The 20,441-nt window shown below is 39.9% G+C and overlaps 1 protein-coding gene across 1 annotated transcript; it reads right to left on the reverse strand.

Annotated features, from left to right (window-relative positions):
- Nucleotides 1–145: 145 nt before the first annotated feature.
- LOC115677611 (sulfate transporter 3.1-like) lies at nt 146–5,570 on the reverse strand. The gene is made up of 12 exons (XM_030600795.2): nt 5,095–5,570; nt 4,708–4,915; nt 3,884–4,055; nt 3,722–3,787; nt 2,671–2,784; nt 2,100–2,216; nt 1,783–1,909; nt 1,384–1,670; nt 1,008–1,198; nt 832–917; nt 667–743; nt 146–569 (listed from the first exon to the last, which is right to left on the reverse strand). The coding sequence occupies exons 1-12, from the start codon at nt 5,417–5,419 to the stop codon at nt 381–383; spliced, it is 1,959 nt and encodes a 652-aa protein (XP_030456655.1). The 5' UTR covers nt 5,420–5,570; the 3' UTR covers nt 146–380.
- Nucleotides 5,571–20,441: the final 14,871 nt, after the last annotated feature.

Consider the following 20,441-nt stretch of genomic DNA (forward strand, 5'->3'; position numbering starts at 1 on the left):
TGGGACCATAAGAGCAAAATTGAACATAGAAAAAAGGAGGAAATTGTGGCTAGTACTAAAGCATAGATCTTGGACGGAGACATTTCACAGGGTTATGGAATCCACTAAGATCCCATCAAGAAAAGACGAGAATACAAGTCAGAAAAAAGCTGCAATCAGATCTTGGATTCGAATTTGGCACATAATACAACATAGTACTAGACTGGGACTGGTTTCTTCAAGCTTTTCCTTTCAAAGGAAATGGTGGGAGCCCTGTTCCTCTTCCTCACATTCTTCTTTTCAATCAAACTCAATTTGGGTACAGCACTAAGTGGCCCCATTTGCATTTGTGGTTGCAGTTTGCACCCTCTACGGCGAATTATCGATCCCTATTGTGTAGATCATACGTTACAGTCTTGCGCACCGAATGCGGCCCCGGCGTGATTTTGTTTACAAGTGTGGAGCATGAAGTTGCACGCGCCTACGGCCTCTCCAACCGTCAGATAAATCCATTCTTCACCAAGGGATTCGATGAACTTGGACTTTTCTAGCTTCTTTATCACCTCGCTCCGTGGGTTCGCCATAACAAGCTGAAAATCATGACAGATGTTACCATTTAGCTACTCTCTAGTTATAGAAGAAACAAGAGGGATTTTCTCTTCATAAATCTTGAGGATTTTCTTTTACCTTGAGTCCTCTTCTGTCGACATTTTTCTTGGTTTCCTCGAGCATGCTAATTCCACTCGTATCAATGCTTCCGACGGCTGTAGTATTTCACAAACAAGTTAAATCCAACTATGTATGTTCTTTCACGGCAAAATTGACAGTAAATGAAGAAAAATATATATGTACCGCTCATGTCGAGTACAATATAGTGCAAGCTATTTTCTCCCGACGCTTTCACCCTGTCTTCCTCCTCGTAGATCCATCTCGAAATCCTAAAATCGCGAAATACCCGATTTCTGCTTAAGATCGAAGCTCGACAAAGATAGGAAGTGAACAGTATGTGGTAATGTAGCTAGATGTACCTCTCTCTCAAGTAGTTTGCATTAGCAAAATAAATTGGTGAGTCTATCTGAAGGATGAGGACTCCGGGAACATGCGTAGCATTTGGGTATTGATCCATGCTTCGATATATCATGGAGTTGGGAATGTTGCCCAATGCGAAAGTCCTTGGCCTGGCTATGGAGATAAGCACCCTAACCAACGACAACACCACCTGCAAATTCATTCCAAGAACACAGTCAATCTTAAAATCCCGAAGCATATAATTTGGATAGTTCATGTCTTTTTTCGCGAGTTAAACAAGCAAGATATACTAGGACCGCATACACAATTATAACCGAAGATAGTAATGAATCTCATGAATAAGTTGGGTCGCATTTTCTTTTTTGATTTCCTCACCGCGGTGACCAGGCCGATCTCGACGCTCCCGAAGACGACACCAATATACGAGCTAATGCAGACAACGAAGTCGAACTTGTCGATCTTCCAGAGATGGATTGCCGCCTCGTAGTCGATGAGGCCGAGCATGGCGGCAATGATGATTGAGGAGAGCACCACAAGGGGAGTGTAATGGAACAGCGGAGTTAGGAACACCAATGTGATCATCACTGCTGTTGCCATCACAATGTTGGACACTGAACTCTTGCACCCAGCATTGAAGTTCACTGCTGTTCTTGAAAATGGCCCTGTAATTAAAGACACATACGACACATATTAGTTTGATTTGTTGCAATTAAGGATTTAAAAAAACTTCCTCGCATCATCTGTTTGGGTTGATTTGTTGCAGGAAATTGGTACCCGAGGTTAAGTAGCAAGAAGTGCAAGAGCCTGCAATGTTCATCATGCCAAATGCAATCATTTCTTTGTTGCCATCAATGTGGTAGTTCTTGAATGTGGCAAAACTCCTCCCAACAGCCACACCTTCCTGCACACCATCCATTGACGTTATTTAAACATGCGAGTCTATTTCGTTCACATCAATCACTGTGCATTATATTGCTATTGAATTCAGTAGACAGCCTAAGGATGCTAGTCATGCAACTAAAATGGTATACATGTATTGTAATTTGGGGATCCGATTAAGGGAAGAGGGGAGTTGAAGAGCGAGAACTTACAGCAAGAGCGATGATGCCAGTGACGATTCCGACTTTAATGGCCGTCATCAAATGCGGCGATCCGAATGCCAGTTCAGTCATAGACGGCGGATTCAACCCTTTCTTCAGGTGTCCAATCTGGATTTAGAAACACATGTTAAAGAAAGATTGTAACTATACATTGTATGCCTAAAAATTAATCTCTTCTCTTGTGGTATAAAAATCAGTGGACCTTGTATGAAGCATAAAATGCTAGTTGCGATTGAATTTTTCCGACAAGAAAGTCCATCTTAGACGGATAAATTCTAGCCCCGTAGGCATCTCATTGATCTCATGAATTAGGTAAGGCGCAAGCCAAAAGCTAAGGGGCTAGCCCAAATATAATATTGTTTGGCATTTGACGAAGTGAGAAATTGAACTTTTGATGCGCGCCTAATAGGCACATATGCATTTGTACCTTTATCACTAGAACGGTCCATGTACTCGATATCCAAATTTCTGGCTTTTAATTTCCTTTTTTAACATGGCTTTTTCAATTGTCCGACCAAAAAACTAAACATGAACTTTTAATTTCTCTTAGAGAGATCTTTACCACTTGAACTCCATGTTTCTCAGCATGACTGAGATAGACGAGGACGCTCCCCAAAATGACCGAAGTGAGAGGCGCCATCGCATTTATCCAAAAGAAGGTCGGCCTCTTTTTGCTCTGCAAATGATGACATGCATAGTTTGCAAGCAATTGATTAAGACCATCATCTCCCAATAAATATGTTGCAAGAAGAGATATGCATGTACGTAATCAAGAGAGTTGAGAGTTAATTAAGTGCGCCATAGTTCGTTTTAACAATTTAAACCGTCGGATAACGACACCATTCATGTGTTAAGTTCTTGCAAAGAGATCATCTCTGCATGTGCATATTCTGAAGGTGAACTACTTGAGAGACTAACGTCTCAAAAGCCCTAAACGTGCTTGGGATCTTCAAGAACAAATTACCACATACAAAAGTTTATTCAGATGTGTAACACACTGTACAGTCATATATATATAGCAAGATCTTTCCCATGAAAAGGTTAAAGTAGACATGAATGACAGTGTGAAAAGAATATCCGATGCTTGGCTCTATTTGTTCCCGGAGCTTTTGCAGAGCCCACCTAACGCCACTGAGCTTCACGTATAGATCAGGCAATGATTGACTATAGTTAACCCAATAACTCGCCTCTTTATCCTTTTTCTCTTTCTTTAATCTTGTTCTCCCGTTTCTTTTTCTTGTTGTAAAAGAAGGGCACCAACAATTTGCCTCTCTAAGATGAACTCTTTTGTACCAACAATTTGCCTCTCTAAGATGAACTCTTTTGTACTCTCTCTCTCTCTCTCTCTCTCTCTCTCATTAATTTGCAAACTTTTAGGTATTACTATGGTAAGAATAACTCGTCGACTGTCGCCAACTTTACTAGGTTGTCAACTAATATGTTCATCTTGATTATAATGACAAGGAATTAAAACGAACATAGATAGTGGCCTTAATTGTCAACTATTAACTCAACATATAACCTCACTCATAAAGGCGAAAAAAATTGCATTTCTTGACACCCAAGTGAATAAAATAACATCAGTCTGAATTTTTACGTTCTTCTTTACTTACCAAGTATCTGGTGAGCAAGAGAAAGAAGAGGAAGCAGCAGCCCAGGACACCACTTTCCCATCTCCACTGCAAGTGCAAAAGCGATACGTGAGAAAGCCCTAACACAGAACATTAATGTTAATGATTGTTGTTAATATTTGGAAAAAGAAAGAGTTCAAGAACCTCGTGGACTTGAGTGACAACGGAGCGCATGACTGAGACGAGGTCGGTGGCGTGAGTGAAACGGACCAAGCCAAGCATGCCTTTGAGCTGCTGAAGACACACCACCGTCGCTGCTCCTCCCATGAACCCCACTATTGCTGCATGTGACAGAAAGTCCACTACGAACCCAAGCCTGCAACATAAAGAAACCACTAAGTCGATTACAAAGAGAAAAAGATCAGCTAAAATAACAACTAAAAAACGTTCTAGTGTCCCAAAAAAGAAATAATTATGACTAAAAGACAAACTTTTTCCTATTATAGAGTTTGATATTACGTGAGATTAGAAAGGGAGAGGGAAGTCGTAGTCTTCTTGATCTCTCTCGCCACCGCTTCCAATTGTCTTTAAAAGCGTTGTACAAGAACTTTCAGTTGCATAAGACAAGAATCGAAGTTCTTGTACCCGTGTCCATGCAAGAGCAATGACTCTTGTGATATAAACTTTAGTCTATTTGGACTGCATATGATAAAAAAGAAAAGTTTGGGAGAGGAAAAAGAACATGATTATGCTCATTTGATCGCTTTAAAGTGATGGATTTGACCAACTACGACGTAGAAAATAATTTCAATCCCTCTCGAGGAATCGACTCCTCAATTTGCACTCATGGGACCCCCACGAGGATTCGGGAAAATTGATGAGTGATTGAGATGTATTCGCAGGCGATGTGTTGCCTTTATAAAAAATGTAAGTAGAGTCAATTTACCTCTCGGTTGAGCCGAGAGAGAGAGAGAGAGAGAGAGAGAGAGAGAGAGAGAGACAGAGAGAGAGAGAGAGAGAGAGAGTACCTTAAGAAGCCAAGAGAGGCTTGGAAAACACCAGCGAAGAAGGTGGAAGTGAAAACCAACTGAACATACTCTTTTGTGCGCTCGGTTGGACTCACTTCCTTGCCAAGCATTGAAGATATGAGCAGCGAGGCCACCGCTACCGTCCCCACTGCCAAATCTCTCGAACTCCCCAACATTGCATACACCAATGGCGGCACAAAGCTCGAATCTGCATTCATTACAGGCCCATCCACTTGTTACCAAGAATGAAAACTTATGAAAATATAGTTTTTCGAGAGCAAGACGGAGAGATTAAGCTCACAGAAGAGGGCAAGAGATAGGATGAAAAACAAATATATAGAGTGACTATATATGTTACAACGATCGTTCGTATGTAATGGCACTCACACAGTCCGATAATTGGGGGTAGGCTCGCCAGCTTGGCGTAGCTGATCCCCTGGGGGACAGCGAGGCTGGCGATGGTGATCCCCGCAACGAGGTCGGCCTTGAAGGAGTCGAAGGTGTAGCGCGGGGCCCACTCGAGGATTGGGACGAAGTACTGGAGCCCCATGACGAGCTTCCGGGAGGGCGATTGGCTTCTGAACTGCCGGAACGGGTCGTCGGGGAAGAAGGTCTCCTTGAGGGTGGTCGCAAGCGACTTGAGGAAGGGCTTCGTCGGGGGGATCGCGACCTTGTGAGGACACTCGTAGTTCATATTGTCCATGTTGCCCATCGTACGTGAGTGCTCAAATGCGGGTAAAGAAGCCAAATTCAAGCTAGCAAAAATTTAGCAGCAATACTTATAAGGTAATATATATTATCTGTAGATATCGAGCTTGGGACTTAGCTAAGAGATTAGCGGCTTTTGAGAGAGAGAGAGAGAGAGAGAGAGAGAGAGAGAGAGAGAGAGAGAGAGTGTATAGGAGTGAGATTGGGTTGGAGATGGGGAGTGCATGGGCAATGAAGGGGAGGTGGGTATATATAAAGGGGAAGATGAGGGAAGGAAAGGGATCTAGCAAGTGCTGTTTGGGTCCCTTCCCAACACATGGAGTGTCGTCAACTTCGTCACAGCTTCCCTCCTACCTTCTATGGTGATTATCATTTAATTTTATTTTTTGTTGAGAAATAAGATTAAATGACACATGTTCTTTTATTTGATAACCAGGCAACAGAGAAAAAATCTAAACGCACAATCTCAAGATTGAAAATCTTAGAATTCGTGAAGTACTCGCATACTTTTATCCACTTTCAATCAGTATTATCACTATATGACTAAGAATAACTGCGTGAATACAATGTACGAATAACGGTACGGACAAGATTAATCAATACCTAGAGTCAAGGAGCTTGTGTATTTGGAGTTTCAATGTTTCTTGATATAGGACCATAAATTAAGATGAGCATGTGAACTATTGATAAGGGCATAACCTATAGGGTTTTGCTTATCTGATAGGGCAACCTAGCTTTGTGCTGGGATTTCGTATATGAGAGATCATAGATTGAACAAAAAGGAAGGTAAACTGGTGATGTGGGCCCATTTATAGTAAGCTAATCTTTATAAGTTAATGGTTTGAGAAACTGATATTTTTGCATATTGTGGTCAAATTTGATGGCGTTAAGATCTCATAATTGGACTAACGATCTGCGTTAAATGGAATTATCAGCACATGCTAGTCAAACTGGTTTTCCATCATGTTAAGCACGAACGTGCTAAACCCTTATGATTAAATTTGTATCAACATGTTAATCACTGTGTTATGAGGCAAAAAGCTCAATTGACTCCGTCAAATCCAAGTCATGCACTAACAAATGCTTTTTAATCTCATACTCGCTTTTCTGGTTGACCAAAACCCTCGCACTTTCTTGGAAAAAGACTGGTCATTCTTCCGACGGTCCTGAATCCAAAGTCAATAGTAACTTCAGTCGAACAAAAATCTTGAGCTGAAAGCACTCATCACATCCACTCTCAGATCGAAAGTTTATGTAGGTGTCTGCTAAGCAATTTCCTTTTTCCCACGCCGGCATAAGGCAGGCGTCCGATCATTCTAGGTCGGACTTTTGAGAGAGCTGGATAGCATAAACTGGGCGTCCGACATGCTATAGGCGGGTGAGCCATGCCGCCGTTTTCTAAGACTTTGGGTGTGCATCCTATCCTAAATGCATGTGTTCTTTAAGTCCCATACAGTGTATATAGAGAGCCATCGAGGCCTATCTTGAGAGACCAGTGAAGGTTCAGTTTGCTCTGAGAGCGAATTTCGCGACATTAAGACTTGGGGTTGGAATTGAGTCGATTTCATAGTGAAAGCATCTCATCAATCTCTCTCGTATACGTAGGCACAGTTGAATAAAATCTCCTTCTCTATCTTCTGCACCAAACTTATCTGCGGTTTGCTTCTGTGGTTTTTAGTGCGACAAAGCCGTTTACTGCCTAAGCTTGTGCATCAATTTTTCACCAACTGCATAGAAGGGCTACGCATTTGGATGATCGACCTAGGTACAATCCTTTGGTTGTCTTGTATCCATCCTTTTGCATAAGTTAATGAAGGGCTCGTGAAAATCCAAGTTCAACATCCGACCGAGTAAACAACTGCAGTACCCTTTACATCCTAGGCTTGGCTATGACTCACGATGAGATTATCATGCCAGGTCACTCATTCTTCATATATTTCAACATGAACACATTTTATTATTGGACAGACGACATTATTAGGCAATGAAAAAATTTCATTCCGAGAAGCAAAATCGAAGAAGCTAACCATACATTACGGGCATCTTGTCCCACTAGAGATGTGGCACATACTTCACCAGTAGGATTGCTTTCTCATTTGCCTAAAGGACCGACCCACTTTACACGTGGTGGTTCACTGAATATGGCATCGCCATCGAGCCAATTCGGAAAGATACGCGAACTAACATTGCGATCAGGACTCCAACTTTTTGGAGAACATTGTTATTTTATTAGGTATTATTATAGGTTCGGACGGTCCCAGATTCACATAATGTTTCGAATTAAAAACGCAATTATGGGTCTTCCTATGTGATAATTGGAAGGAAATGAAGGAGATTTAGGCCAAACGGCACCTACCATTGGGATATTTTGGTAAAGGGATTCACATGGTCCGAACGCAATAGAAGGACCGGACCCAACGTTATGTGGCTGAAAAGCAGCTGTAGTGGCATTTGAAAAGGGTATTAAAGTAGGAGACAATTCGGTGGGCAGATAAATTCACATGTTTTTGAGTGATCTTTTTCTCGAGGTATGTATGGACATTAATGAACTGGCTAATATAGCGTCGGTTTTGCACCAACGGTGTATGTTATAATTATTCTCCGGCCAGAGCATATGAGCATGGCTTCCCATTACCGATTGCGCAAATGAATTGCCAGTAGAAGGTGTTGGCGTCGGCCGTCACTGATTGCACAATCGAATTGCCGGTTGCCAATGTCGATGATGGTGTTGACCTTGCCCACTACTATCTCTCTCTCCTCCTCAGGAGGAATGTTGTGGGTCTAGAATGGTCATAAGCGATCGCATGGCAATGATCAAGTGACGCTCAAGTTTAGGGTCTTTCTTTCATAGTTATATCAAAAGGCATACGTTTGGTTTGTATATCAGTTCACAAAATGATACGCGACAGACAACATTGAGCATTCCAGTCAGCAAGCGATACTCAATATCAACAGTATCCCGTCTCAGCAGCTCTCAACACTCCTGCAGATTAACCTTTTTCTTTTCCCTTTTGCTATTCTGCTGGTTCTCCGGCGTTGTGAAACACGCGGAGGAATGTGGATACAGTGAAATGCTCCCTCCAACGTGTTAACCAACAGACGACTTTTTTCCTTCCAGAAGAGTCAGCACGTGTTCTTCCTTTCTTTCGCAAGTTGAGTCCGACGCTACTCGGTTGAAGAAAGACTCGTCGGTCAAATAGATACAGCTTCGGCAAAAGAAGGTTCTTGGCGATAATACATCTTTCTTTATTTTCTTCCCGTGTATGTGCGCTTGTGCGTGGCGGGCTGACAAAGCCCTTCCCACGTTTGACCCTGCAATGCGACGAGTGGTTGAAACTCGGTTGACGGTAGAAAAAGATGCGCCTTTTTTGAGGTTGTTAGGTCGAGAAGAGAGGTGATGATTAGCAGTCTTTGTTATTTGATCGGCTCAATTGGTGGTCACAGTGGTTCACAGAGAGAGAGAGAGAGAGAGAGAGAGAGAGAGAGAGAAGGGGGGGGGGGGGTGGTGGGGTGGTGTGGTATGGTGGGTGTGGGTGGTTTTCGGTGTTTAGCCAAAAAAGTGAGGCATAATTCTGCATTTTTTACGATATCAAGTTCAAGTCAGTAGAATGCTTCACCAGATCAACCGAAAAGAACGAATATTTTGATGATAGGGATCACTCTGGAAGAATAAAGTGCAGAGACGGTTTGAACACTTTGAGTAAGAGAATTAGGATCACTGAGGGGATGACACCAAGATAGATTTATCTATATACTAAGCATGCAATAGTTGTAAGGACCTCGGCCCCATCACGCTTCCGCTGCGTCACTCCTTGTGCTTCCGCTGCGTCACTCCTTGTGTAATATTGTCCGCTTTGGATACTAAGTCCTCACGGTTTTAAAATGCGTAGAGCAATGCAATCCCCTCGCCATCCACGAAATCTGCCGGGAGCCGCTCCTTGTCCGAGCCCTCTCTGGCTCCGGCGATCACTCCCTGCCCTCGTCGGACCGGGTCGTTACATTCTCCTCTCGTCGGACCGGGTCGTTACATTCTCCCCTCCTTCGAGCATAGCGTCCTCTCTATGGTCCCACATGCGGTCGGGAGTTGGCTCTGATACCATTTGTAAGGACCTCGGCCCCACCACGCTTCCGCTGCGCCACTCCTTGTGTAATATTGTCCGCTTTGGACACTAAGTCCTCACAGTTTTAAAACGCGTTACACAAGGGTTAGGGGCCAAGCCCTTATAAACTCACCAAGATCTCACTCCCTTAGCAATGTGGGATAAGAGCAATGCAATCCCCTCGCCATCCACGAAATCTGCCGGGAGCCGCTCCTTGTCCGAGCCCTCTCTGGCTCCGGCGATCACTCCCTGCTCTCGTCGGACCGGGTCGTTACAATAGTGCTTCTAGGATCTTTAAAAGAGAGGGATAAATAATAGTAAAGACTAGATCTTTAGTCAATTGACTTGACTTGACAATGTATTAGAATTAAGGGAATTTATACCCGGACATTATGTATAGAAAAGAAAATAGTTTAATTTAACAAGTAAATTAGCTATCTTAGGAAATAATGAAATATCTTACAATATCCATAATATCTCTAATAATATTCTCCAATAGGGAATTCTCTAATATTCATAAATATATTTCAGCAGTCCCTCTCAAGCTAGAGCATCTAGCTTGAATATGACGGTTGCAGCTTTCTTCCAAAGTATGTGACTAAGCGCCATGTAAGATGGAACTTAGACTAGACAAGGGATGTCGATCCATCGAACCGGATTTAAGACAATGACAATTGTGTAAGCCGGACCTTACAAGACAATTTGAATGCACTCCACATCATCATTGAATTTGACAAGTGCTGAAGAAACACATGATCAAAAGGTTGACACATATTTTTCATACTACCTTGATACAACCGTGTAGAAACCCAACTTGAATTGTGGCAAATTAAACTACATCACCCTACGCCACTCAACTTTGGCTGCTTGATGAAGGTATGCTTGACTCCGGCCCTCATTGTTGCCTGGACAGTGACTTTGCGCGTCGATGATGTTCACAATTGAAAGAGAGCCATAGAACAGATAATGCTTAGGGTGGGCATTGTTGAGTATTGACAAACTTGGGAACTTACTGAAGACGAGGCGACTAACGATGGCGAGGCACGACTTCCCTAATGATGAGCAAAGATGGCAATGAAGCTCGATAGATGAAGATGCTCATGTCGTGGCGAAGGGAACAAAGAAGCCAATGATTGCAACAGAGAAAATGGTCGAGACCGACCGCAAGAAGAAAAAAAAAAAGGGTTTTGATTTGGGTCCTTCTCTCTTGGTGGCTTTGATAACATACCATGTAAATATCTTAGGATCTTCAAGAGAAAAGGCGAAAGAACAATAAAGACTACATCTTTACTCAATTGACTTGACAATGTATTAGAATTAAGGGTATTTATACCCGAACACTATGTATAGGAAATGAAATAATCTCATTTGACAAGGAAATTGGTTATCTTAGAAAATGAAATATCAAATAATATCCGAAATATCTAATAATATCTCTAAAATTATTCTCTAATAAGGAATTTTCTAATATCCATAACTTCAACAAGTGCAATTCATACTCAATTAGGGAAGAGGAAATGAAAAGTGCATACAGCAACTGTCGAAGTCCAAATTCTTTCGACAGAAAATCACTGTGTGGACCGGACTAATCATATCACATCATCTAAGTTTCGATGCAAGTGAGAAGAAATGGCCATGTTTATGAGCATAATCAACAACAAGAAGCGTCATTTCTGACTTTGGAACGGGGCTTCCAGGTGTGTGCTGGGCAAGAAGACACCAAAGTAGCCTGTTGGCCACTTGATAGTGTGTTTTTTTCCTTTCTTTGGGGGCAGAATAGCTCTCTCTTGGACTCTTAGAAAAATGGTGAAGATGGAGAGTTTCGAATTTTTCTTTCTATTCCTTTTCGCATATCTTCCAAGGAAGGATGATGGCGATAGCCAGTTTCTGGAGGGTTTTTGGTATAGCTTGAGCATGTCTTCTTTCTTTGTCCTTCCGGTCGATATTTGTACGAAACCGGAGAAAAATTACCCAATCAATCACTTCTTAATATGCCATTTTGGCGGGGTTGAGTAGATCGGATTTGTTCACACAAATTACTCGACATAGACACGTACTCTACTGCGTCCTAAGTGTTAGCCAAAACCTCGTCCGGTCAACGCATGGAGGGGACATCCGGTTCACCTGAACCGATCGCACACTTCCGTGTTCTTGTTTAAGAACCGGCTTTGTCCTTCACTTGGGTTCTGGCACGTTCATTCTCCAAGGTCCCAACATGCTTAACTTCAAGTAAAAAGAATACTAGATACATTTCGTAGGGGAAAATTGTCAAATCAGTCCTAAATCTATTGTACGGCGGCCAATTCAGTCCTAAACTTTTTAAGTTTGCCAATTCAGTCCTAAACTTTTTAAATTCTTGCCAATTGAGTCCTTCCGGCCAATTTTGGCTGGCCGGCACTGACGTGGCCGCCGGCCGTCCGATCAACGCTGACGTGGCAATTTTTAATTATTTTTATTCAATTTTTTAATCTTTTTTTTTCTTTTTCTTCTTTTTTTTTTCTGCTTTCTCCCCTCTGGCCGGTCCGGCGACCGGCCAGAGGGGAGGGCCGGCGAGGCCTCTGGCGAAGCTCGCCCCGCCGGCCACCGGCGAGGGCGAGCCTCGCCGGCCACCTGCGAGGGCGAGCCTCGCCGGCCCGGGCCGGGCGAGGCGAGGTCGGCCTCGCCTCGCCGTCACGACCCGGGCGACGGCGACGGCGAGGCGAGGCGAGGTCGAGCCTCGCCGTCGCACGGGTTGCGACGGCAAGGCTCGACCTCGCCTTGCCTCGCCTCACCCAGCCAGGGGCCGGCGAGGCTCGCCCTCCCTCGCCGGTGGCCAGCGGGGCGAGCTTCGCAAGAGGCCTCGCCGGCCCTCCCCTCTGGCCGGCCACCAGTCGCCGGACCTGCCAAAGGGGAGATAGCAGAAAAAAAAAGAAGAAAAAGAAAAAAAAAGATTAAAAAATTGAAAAAAAATAATTAAAAATTGCCACGTCAGCGTTGACCGGACGGCCGGCGCCGGCCGGCCAAAATTAGCCGGAAGGACTCAATTGGCAAGAATTTAAAAGGTTTAGGACTGAATTGGCAAAATTAAAAGGTTTAGAACTAAATTGGCCACCGTATAATAGGTTTATGACTGATTTGACAATTTTCCCCATTTTGTAGACAAAACATAATCGGTAACTCAAAGCAAATGCCAGCAACCATCGAAACACACGACTTTGTTCGACGATTCCCTTCTTTTTGATATTGACAAAATAATACTCGCAAAATACACGTCCAAAAATCGATATCACGATGAAAGAACATGATTTAGAATTTTCAAGAAGTACTCCCCCTTAATCAAGAATATCAGAGTTTTAAAACATTTTGCGATAGCTTACATTAAAAATTAAGTAGACTTAGAAAATAAGGCTCCATTTGTTTCGCACGAAATGAGTAATTTGGAAAAAAAAAATTTCTAAAAATGATTACTTATATCGCTTATAAATATAAATGAACGAACAAGATTTTCATTGTTCATGAAAATATATAGACATAAGTAAAACATTTTTCATTGGGTATTTATTTCAAGTGATACAAGTAATCATTTTTAGGAAAATATTTTTCATATCACTATTTTCCGTTAAGGCTTGTTTGTTTCGCGGAAAATAAATGATTTCGAAAATATTTTCCTCAAAATGATCATTTATATCGCTTATAAAAATGAATGAACAGAAAAAAATTTCATCGTCCATGAAAATGTTTAGACATAAATTATTTATCGACACTGAAAATATTTTTCATTGGTTAATTATTTCAAACGACACCAGCAATCATTTTAAGGAAAATATTTTCCAAAATATTCATTTTTTGCGAAATAAATGGAGCGGGAGTTAAACTATGTAGAGAGATAACGTCCGCTATTCATACGTGGATGAGCTGGCTGGTGGTCTTGTGCGCTTTACAACAACATAAGCTCGTGACCATATAGAAAATTTGTCGCAATAAAATAGTAGTTCCAAAAATCCAGACTTTGCTGAACATAATCATTGTAAAATCAACAATAATGCTGCATAATTGATAATGCTCATTGCAAACTTGAAAAAGTGAAAAAAGCAAGACGAAAGAAGGCAATATAATGGATTACTTTCGAACCCTAAAATTGAAAAATGCATGGTAGGGTTGAAACAAGGGAGGCGCACTACGGAGAAAAGGTATAGCACAATGAAAGATCAATGTGTATTATTACTTCTCAAGTTTCGAACATACCCAGATAAAACCTCATTCTCTCTTTATATCCATATATTTTCCCTTTGTTTTTCTTAGTTTCTTCACTATGATCATTTGAATTTCCAACTATTGCAGATAGATAAGGAAGGGGAGAGAGAGAGAGTACAACCCCAGATATCACCTACTCTCCTTCTGCACTGTAGGCCCCACTGATCTAGTGCTGCTTATAAAAGGGAATAATGGGAGCAAATAATAATAAGGGTGCGTTTGGTAACTATTCTATTCCTAGAAATAATTTTTGCTCAGAAATGATATTTTTTTATTCTGTTCCCGGAAACAATTTCTAAGCATTTGAAGGCATTTGATAATGGCCCAAAATTTCTATTCTTGGAATAGAAAAAGAACATAAATGCGTTTGGTAATTGTACAAAATTTCTTTTTATTAATAATATTTTAAATTTTTTAATATTTCTTTCTTTTTTTTCTTTTCTTTTTTTCTTTTCTTTTTTTCTTCTTCTCCTTCTTGGCCATGGCTGGCGAGGGCCACAACGCCCTCGCCGGCCCTGGCATGTGGTCGGTCGCCGGCCACTAGCCACAGGCCAGGAAAGCAGAAGAACCAGCCACAGCTAGGAAGGAAAGAAGAAAAAGAAAAAAAAATTCTCTTCTATTTCTGATTCTTGTTCCCATAATCAAGAATCAACTTTTTTTTTCTTGATTCTCTTCCAAAACTGATTCTGAGAACAAATTTGTGCTCAGGAACAAAAAATTTACTAAACAGGATTTCTATTTTTTTTTGTTCCCGAGGACAAAAAAATAGAATCAGTTACTATTTGGCAAGTTACCAAACACATCCTAAGTCTTCCACTTGTTACTTCAATTAAAGAAAATGGGTGTTTTATTGTAAGAATTTGTCTCCACCAATCATTTTTCACAGATGAATATTAACTCAATTGGATGAGAATTGGCCACATGATTGTTTTGCCTTTTTTTCCTTTTCCTCCATTAGTCTTTGGGTAATAATAGCGAGCTATAATATTCCTAGTATGCGGCATGTGTGTGTTCATGGGTCTCTTCTAGTATGTGGCATGTGTGTGCTTACGGGTCTCTTTTATGTCCAATACCGTTGCTGTAGAAAATGGTATGGACTTTGGAGTACAAATTTTCGACCCTTCGCGCATGTAGTCAAATCATTGAAATCATGGAGAATAATATCTATGATCTTATCCCTAGTGAAATTAATCTTGCTTGCGTTTTGTGATTGAAAAGCGCTGATTGATTGTTCGTTTAAATGGCTTAGCAGCATAGGAAGGAAACGTAAGGAGGTTACTTAGTGGGAAGAATTAATTAGAGGCTCACAATGTTTCTAAAGATTCCGGTACGTATTTGTGGGACAGTGTGGTTTGTGGTCGTGAATTGTGAAAGTTTGGAGGGATTATAGTCAACTACCTTAAAAATTTAAGTTGTTAATGTGTTATTTAATATTTAAACACATTCACACTCCTTCTCATGCGTAGCTTGAGTTGTTAAATATATGTGTTGTTTGGTGGGTCGATTTCCACCTTGGAACCTAGAATTGAATTGGGTAGGGTCGGTTCCCAATTTGTGTAATTGAGAACCAACCCACCCGGTCCTAAAATCGGACCGATCGGTTCGAGCCGATTCCAGGATTGGTCTTGGAAGTGGTATTCCTTCTTCTTATTCTTTTTCTTCTTCTTCTCCTTTTGGTTTCTTTTATCCCTACAAGTGGGAGTTTCCCAACATTAAAAGAAAAAAGGAGCATTATTTTCGGTTTATTCATCAAATAAATGTTTACATGATTGGCGGTGCGGTGCTAATTGATGATCGACTAGTCTTCTACTTGATTTTGTAATCATTACTCCATTACATGGTGTCGTATCAACATGCGTTAAATATTAGAAAGAATGTATCTATATAGACATACAAAATTATGGATGAATGTGTAAGGTTTGCTTCTATATATATGGAAATCATTACTCTATTTCAGCAAAATTGAAACGTAATTTACTAATTTAAGTTTTATTTCAGAATAAAAAAAATTAAGTAATATGGGCCGATCCGTCGGTCTGATCCGATTCTTTAAATGGAATTGGAAACCAGATCGGTTATTCTCGATTTCAATTTTTTGGAACCGGGAACCATCCATAACCGACTGGTTCGGTTCGATCTTGGGTTAGATCAAAACTGATGCACACCCCTAATTTAAAAATTTTAACAAACCCCTCACACATATATTGGACTTTGGTTTATATTAAATTATGGAAGATTTTATCATGTGGGAGGTAAAATAGAAGTTTAAAAAGATTTGAATTCATAATCTCATGCTCTAATATGAATAGAAATTTGAGGAATCACAGCCAACTACTGTATAAGTATAAGCAGTTAAATGAGGGTATAGTTTCATATTTAAATTAAGTATTCATATAAACAAAGAGCGGATCCTCTCATTTTTTGGGTCAAGCATTATCGACTGACCCTTTAATATACTAACATATCAATTAAAAGGTGAGAGTTGATGGGATGATTTAAGTATCTTACTAATGAGATATTAAGTGTGGGTAAGAAATTATGGACTAGAAATATGAGAGATAGTTGCCGTCTTAATCACGCAATCACCCGGACAAGACACGATGTCAATCTGAATCTTGTTTTTATATATTGGGTGCCCTCGAAGTATTGTGTGACCTTCCGCTTTAAAAATAAGCAAGAGCGAATAGTTTTCCTCAAAGAAGAACTTTCCCGTTTTCCTCAAAAGAACAATAATTCGACAAGTACTTGGTGCTTCATGTTGTTCAAGTGACTGTTTTCTAGGCCACTTTAAGATCTTTATTGTAAATTAACAGGATCCTCATCTACAAAAATTGAAAATGCTCTTGTCAATCGTTTTAAAGCCGTGGCTCCTCTGCTTATGTCTCTATCTATTTGGGGAAAGTTTTGATTATTTTTACTTTCTTTGCACTTATGAGTTGCCCAATTTTTTTCCATTTTTCCTTATATTTTTCTTAGCATGGACCGCACATTTCATATAAAAGATACATGATTGTTGAGGATGACTAGTTATCCTAATCTTTCAGACGAAGCCCAACGAATGCTGGGCCTGGCACATGCCCATGTTGTTCGGTCTTGTCAATGTCATGGCACAAGTGTATGTACTTCTTGGAGAGCATACTTTTTCAGTTTTGACCTACGATGGACGAAACTTTTAGCTGAATTAAATTTTTTTATATTTTCTTTTATGAGACATAACTTTCGGACAGAAGCGCAGGCAAAATGTCAGAGTCAGCTGATCCAAGATGTGATAATCTTTTAATTTGTCTTTCAAGATTACGTGTTAAAATTTGTCAAACGACACAAATGACCTTTGACCTTTAATATAACGTGTGATGTCGTTTCTCAATTTTTTGTTTATTCAATATCGTTTTTGAACTATTGGTAAATGTTCAATGTAATCCTTCCGTATGCTTAAACAACAAATCTATTGCCATTTGATGACATGGGTTATTATATGATGAGTTAGATATTTAAAAATTATGAATAAACATGCCCATCTTTTTATCCGCTTTACAAAAGGACAAAAAAAAAGTTCTGGCATTAACACGTCCATCATTATTTGATGACCTGTATAAGTATATCTTAATTTGAGATGAATATTTTACATATATAATCCATGTGTAACTTCTTTTTATTGTCGAACGTTCAAACTTAACAGATTAGAAGCCATATCAACAAATTCCGTTACCTTGAATTAACAGAAAGACGATATTGAACATTTTTATATAGTCTAGGGACTAGATTGAATATTTATTAGCAATTTAGGAACCACATCGAACAAATCAAAAAAATAATGACGACATTGCATATTAGACCAAAATTCATGGATCATTTGCGTCATTTTTCGATTTCCTTTCAAGATGAAGCTCGTATGAGATGAGTAGATATTGGACTCTTGACATGCCTTATTTGGCTCACGCACCAATTTCAAAATAACCCGAGATATGAATGAGTGATTGAGACATGAGATTAGTTGTACTCGAGAAGGTGAGGAGCAAACTTGTGTTGCGCATCTAATTCGTACCTCAATCATTATTAGGACAGTCCATGAGGTTGATGAATCTGAATATTAGTAATTATATACTTGTATGTAGATGTATTATAAGCCAAATTGTTCCCTCCAAAAATCATTATGGAAGGTTATAAAGGGTATATTCGAAAGACTTTCTTGATATTTTGATCCATACATGAAGGATATAAAAGGGTATACTATAATGTGGGATAGTGTACTACTCTTTTTGCACAACCACTTTTTCTTTTCTCTTTAAATTATGCTAAACCATTTCTCATTTGGTTTTGGGTTAATATCACGAAAAACCTCAAATTGATACATTTATGACAAGTTTACCCCAAACTAATTTTTTTACCACAAAAAACCCCAAACTGATATACCTGTAACAAATTTACTCTTAGTTAGTTTTCGTTAATTTTTACCGTTAAATTGCTAAGTTGGTGACGCATGGCGTGTACCAATTTAATGTTTGACCCCTCCATTTATCACAGGTGTACTGGTTTGTGATTTTTCGTGATATTAATCCAATTTAACGAAGGGTAAATTTGTTACAAATGTACCGGTTTAGGGTTTTTGGTTATCAAAAAATTAGTTTGGGTTAAATTTATCACAAATCTACTAGTTTGGGGTTTTTTCGTGATCAAAAAATTAATTTGAGATAAATTTATCATAAGTATATCAGTTTGGGGTTTTTCGTGATATTAACCCTTTGGCTTTTCCCATTAGTCTCTTTTTATCTTATTTGTGGTTTAACTTTACTTTAAGCAAGATATTTAGGTAGTTTAACTAATTCTTTTTTTTTTTCACGTGCATGGATAAGATGGCGAAATCTATTTAACAATTGAAGATCCATATTTCGATTTGAAAGTTTAGTATTTAACGTCACACACTCGCACACTATGATAACATAACAATTTTACTAACTTCACACTTATATTAATCATTAGCAAGCTTTAAAACGGAGATATTAGTGCCCCTAGAGTTTACTTTACTTGGAATTTAAAGGTTGCATTTTAGTCATATAAACATTATTCTTTTTAGGGTTAATATCACGAAAAACTCCAAACTGGTACACATGTGACAAATTTACCAAAACTAATTATTTGATCACAAAAAACCCTAAACTTGTACACCTGTGACAAATTTACGCCAAACTAATCTTTTGACTATCAAAAACTCCAAACTGGTACACTTATGACAAATTTACGTTCGTTAAATTATATTAATACCACGAAAAATCACAAATTGGTAAACTTATGACAAACGGAGAGGTAAAATCCCAAACTAGTACACCCGCCAACTGCCACGGGTCATCCAACTCAGCAATTTGACGGTAAAAAATTTAACGGAAATTAACAAATGATAAATTTGTCACAAGTGTACCGGTTTGGGATTTTTGGTGATTAAAAAATTAGTTTGTGATGAATTTATCATATATGTACTAGTTTTGAGTTTTTCGTGGTATTAACCCTTCTTTTTATAGGGGATCCCCTGCTAACTCGACATGAATATCCATTGTCATCTATTAAACTGGTTGACTTACATAGGAATAAGTACTCTAAATAGGGGAACCATAACAAAATAATTATTACAAAAGAAATGCTTAATATTGTATTTTAGAGGGATAAAAAATAAATAAATCATCGGACAATTCTTTTCTCGTTTTTTTCATTATCAAGCTACTATTATTAGTATGATCTTCGAATCGTACGAGGAGCATTGTACATTCGTCGCGACGCGCGGGGCCTTATTCTAATCATACAATCCATGTCACATGTGGACGATATAATCTCACAAACTGTTTGTGGGAAGCACTCGTGCGAGCATCAGCCTGAAAGTTGTACAAAAAGAAAGAGAGATGGTGACCACCTCAGTGGCGCTCATTGAATGGTTCATTTGGACCCCCATTTTGAAGACACCCAAACTAACAGTTGAGGTTGCTCTACGGATTCATATTCAGAATGAATACGATTGAATCCATGTTGTGCGGATAATTGGCATCGTCCGGAGGCATGATCATAGAGGCCGACTACCTACAGATCCATAAAACATCCTACAAGATTCATGAACCAATTAAGGCAAGATTTTTGGCCGATATGAGTGGCCCGAACGGCAATTAGTGGGAGTTGAACTGATGGCCTCCATTCTTGAGGTAAAAGTTCCCCGATGTCCAAATCAACTATGGAAAAAAAACGAGATTATTCCTAGACTCCTTGATTATCCTATGCTAATCCCCTTTGGTGTATTTGTGCTCCTGGGGTTGTCCCCAAACAACGTGTAAGTGCGATGATTGGAACTTAAGCATAAATAGAGATAAGGAACGAAGTTAAACTTAAGTAATCCTTGGACATTTTCGTTACAACATTCAGGAACCTCCTAGCGCTTTGATAATCTGTGTTGTAATGTGACCATCTCTCGTCGATCTCGCACATGTAAGGTACCTGACCGAAGCACACGAGCCCATGCTTCCGATGGTTCCAAGAAAACGCGCAATTACAATAGCCCCAGATTTAGGCTCGAGCAGAGGAAGACAACCACGTTTACCACGCATGAGACTCCAGAGTCAAATATGAGACCTGACGGTTGCCGAGAAATCTCTTTACACACAAACACACTCATACTTGTAGAGGTGCTATTCTTTCTTTTTTACCTTTTTTCTT

This window comes from Syzygium oleosum, unplaced genomic scaffold (assembly GCF_021117445.2).
Source record: "Syzygium oleosum isolate NSW1041296 unplaced genomic scaffold, Sole_v2.1 Sole_v2.01, whole genome shotgun sequence".
NCBI classification, from domain to species: Eukaryota; Viridiplantae; Streptophyta; class Magnoliopsida; order Myrtales; family Myrtaceae; genus Syzygium; species Syzygium oleosum.

Excerpts from the sequence above, each read along its gene's own strand:
- LOC115677611 (XM_030600795.2), bottom strand. The coding sequence starts at position 5,419 with ATGGGCAACATGGACAATATGAACTACGAGTGTCCTCACAAGGTCGCG. Across the intron at positions 3,788-3,883 it reads TTGTCACTCAAGTCCACGAG|TGGAGATGGGAAAGTGGTGT; the intron begins GTTCTTGAACTC and ends TTGCACTTGCAG. Across the intron at positions 744-831 it reads TATTGTACTCGACATGAGCG|CCGTCGGAAGCATTGATACG; the intron begins GTACATATATAT and ends GAAATACTACAG.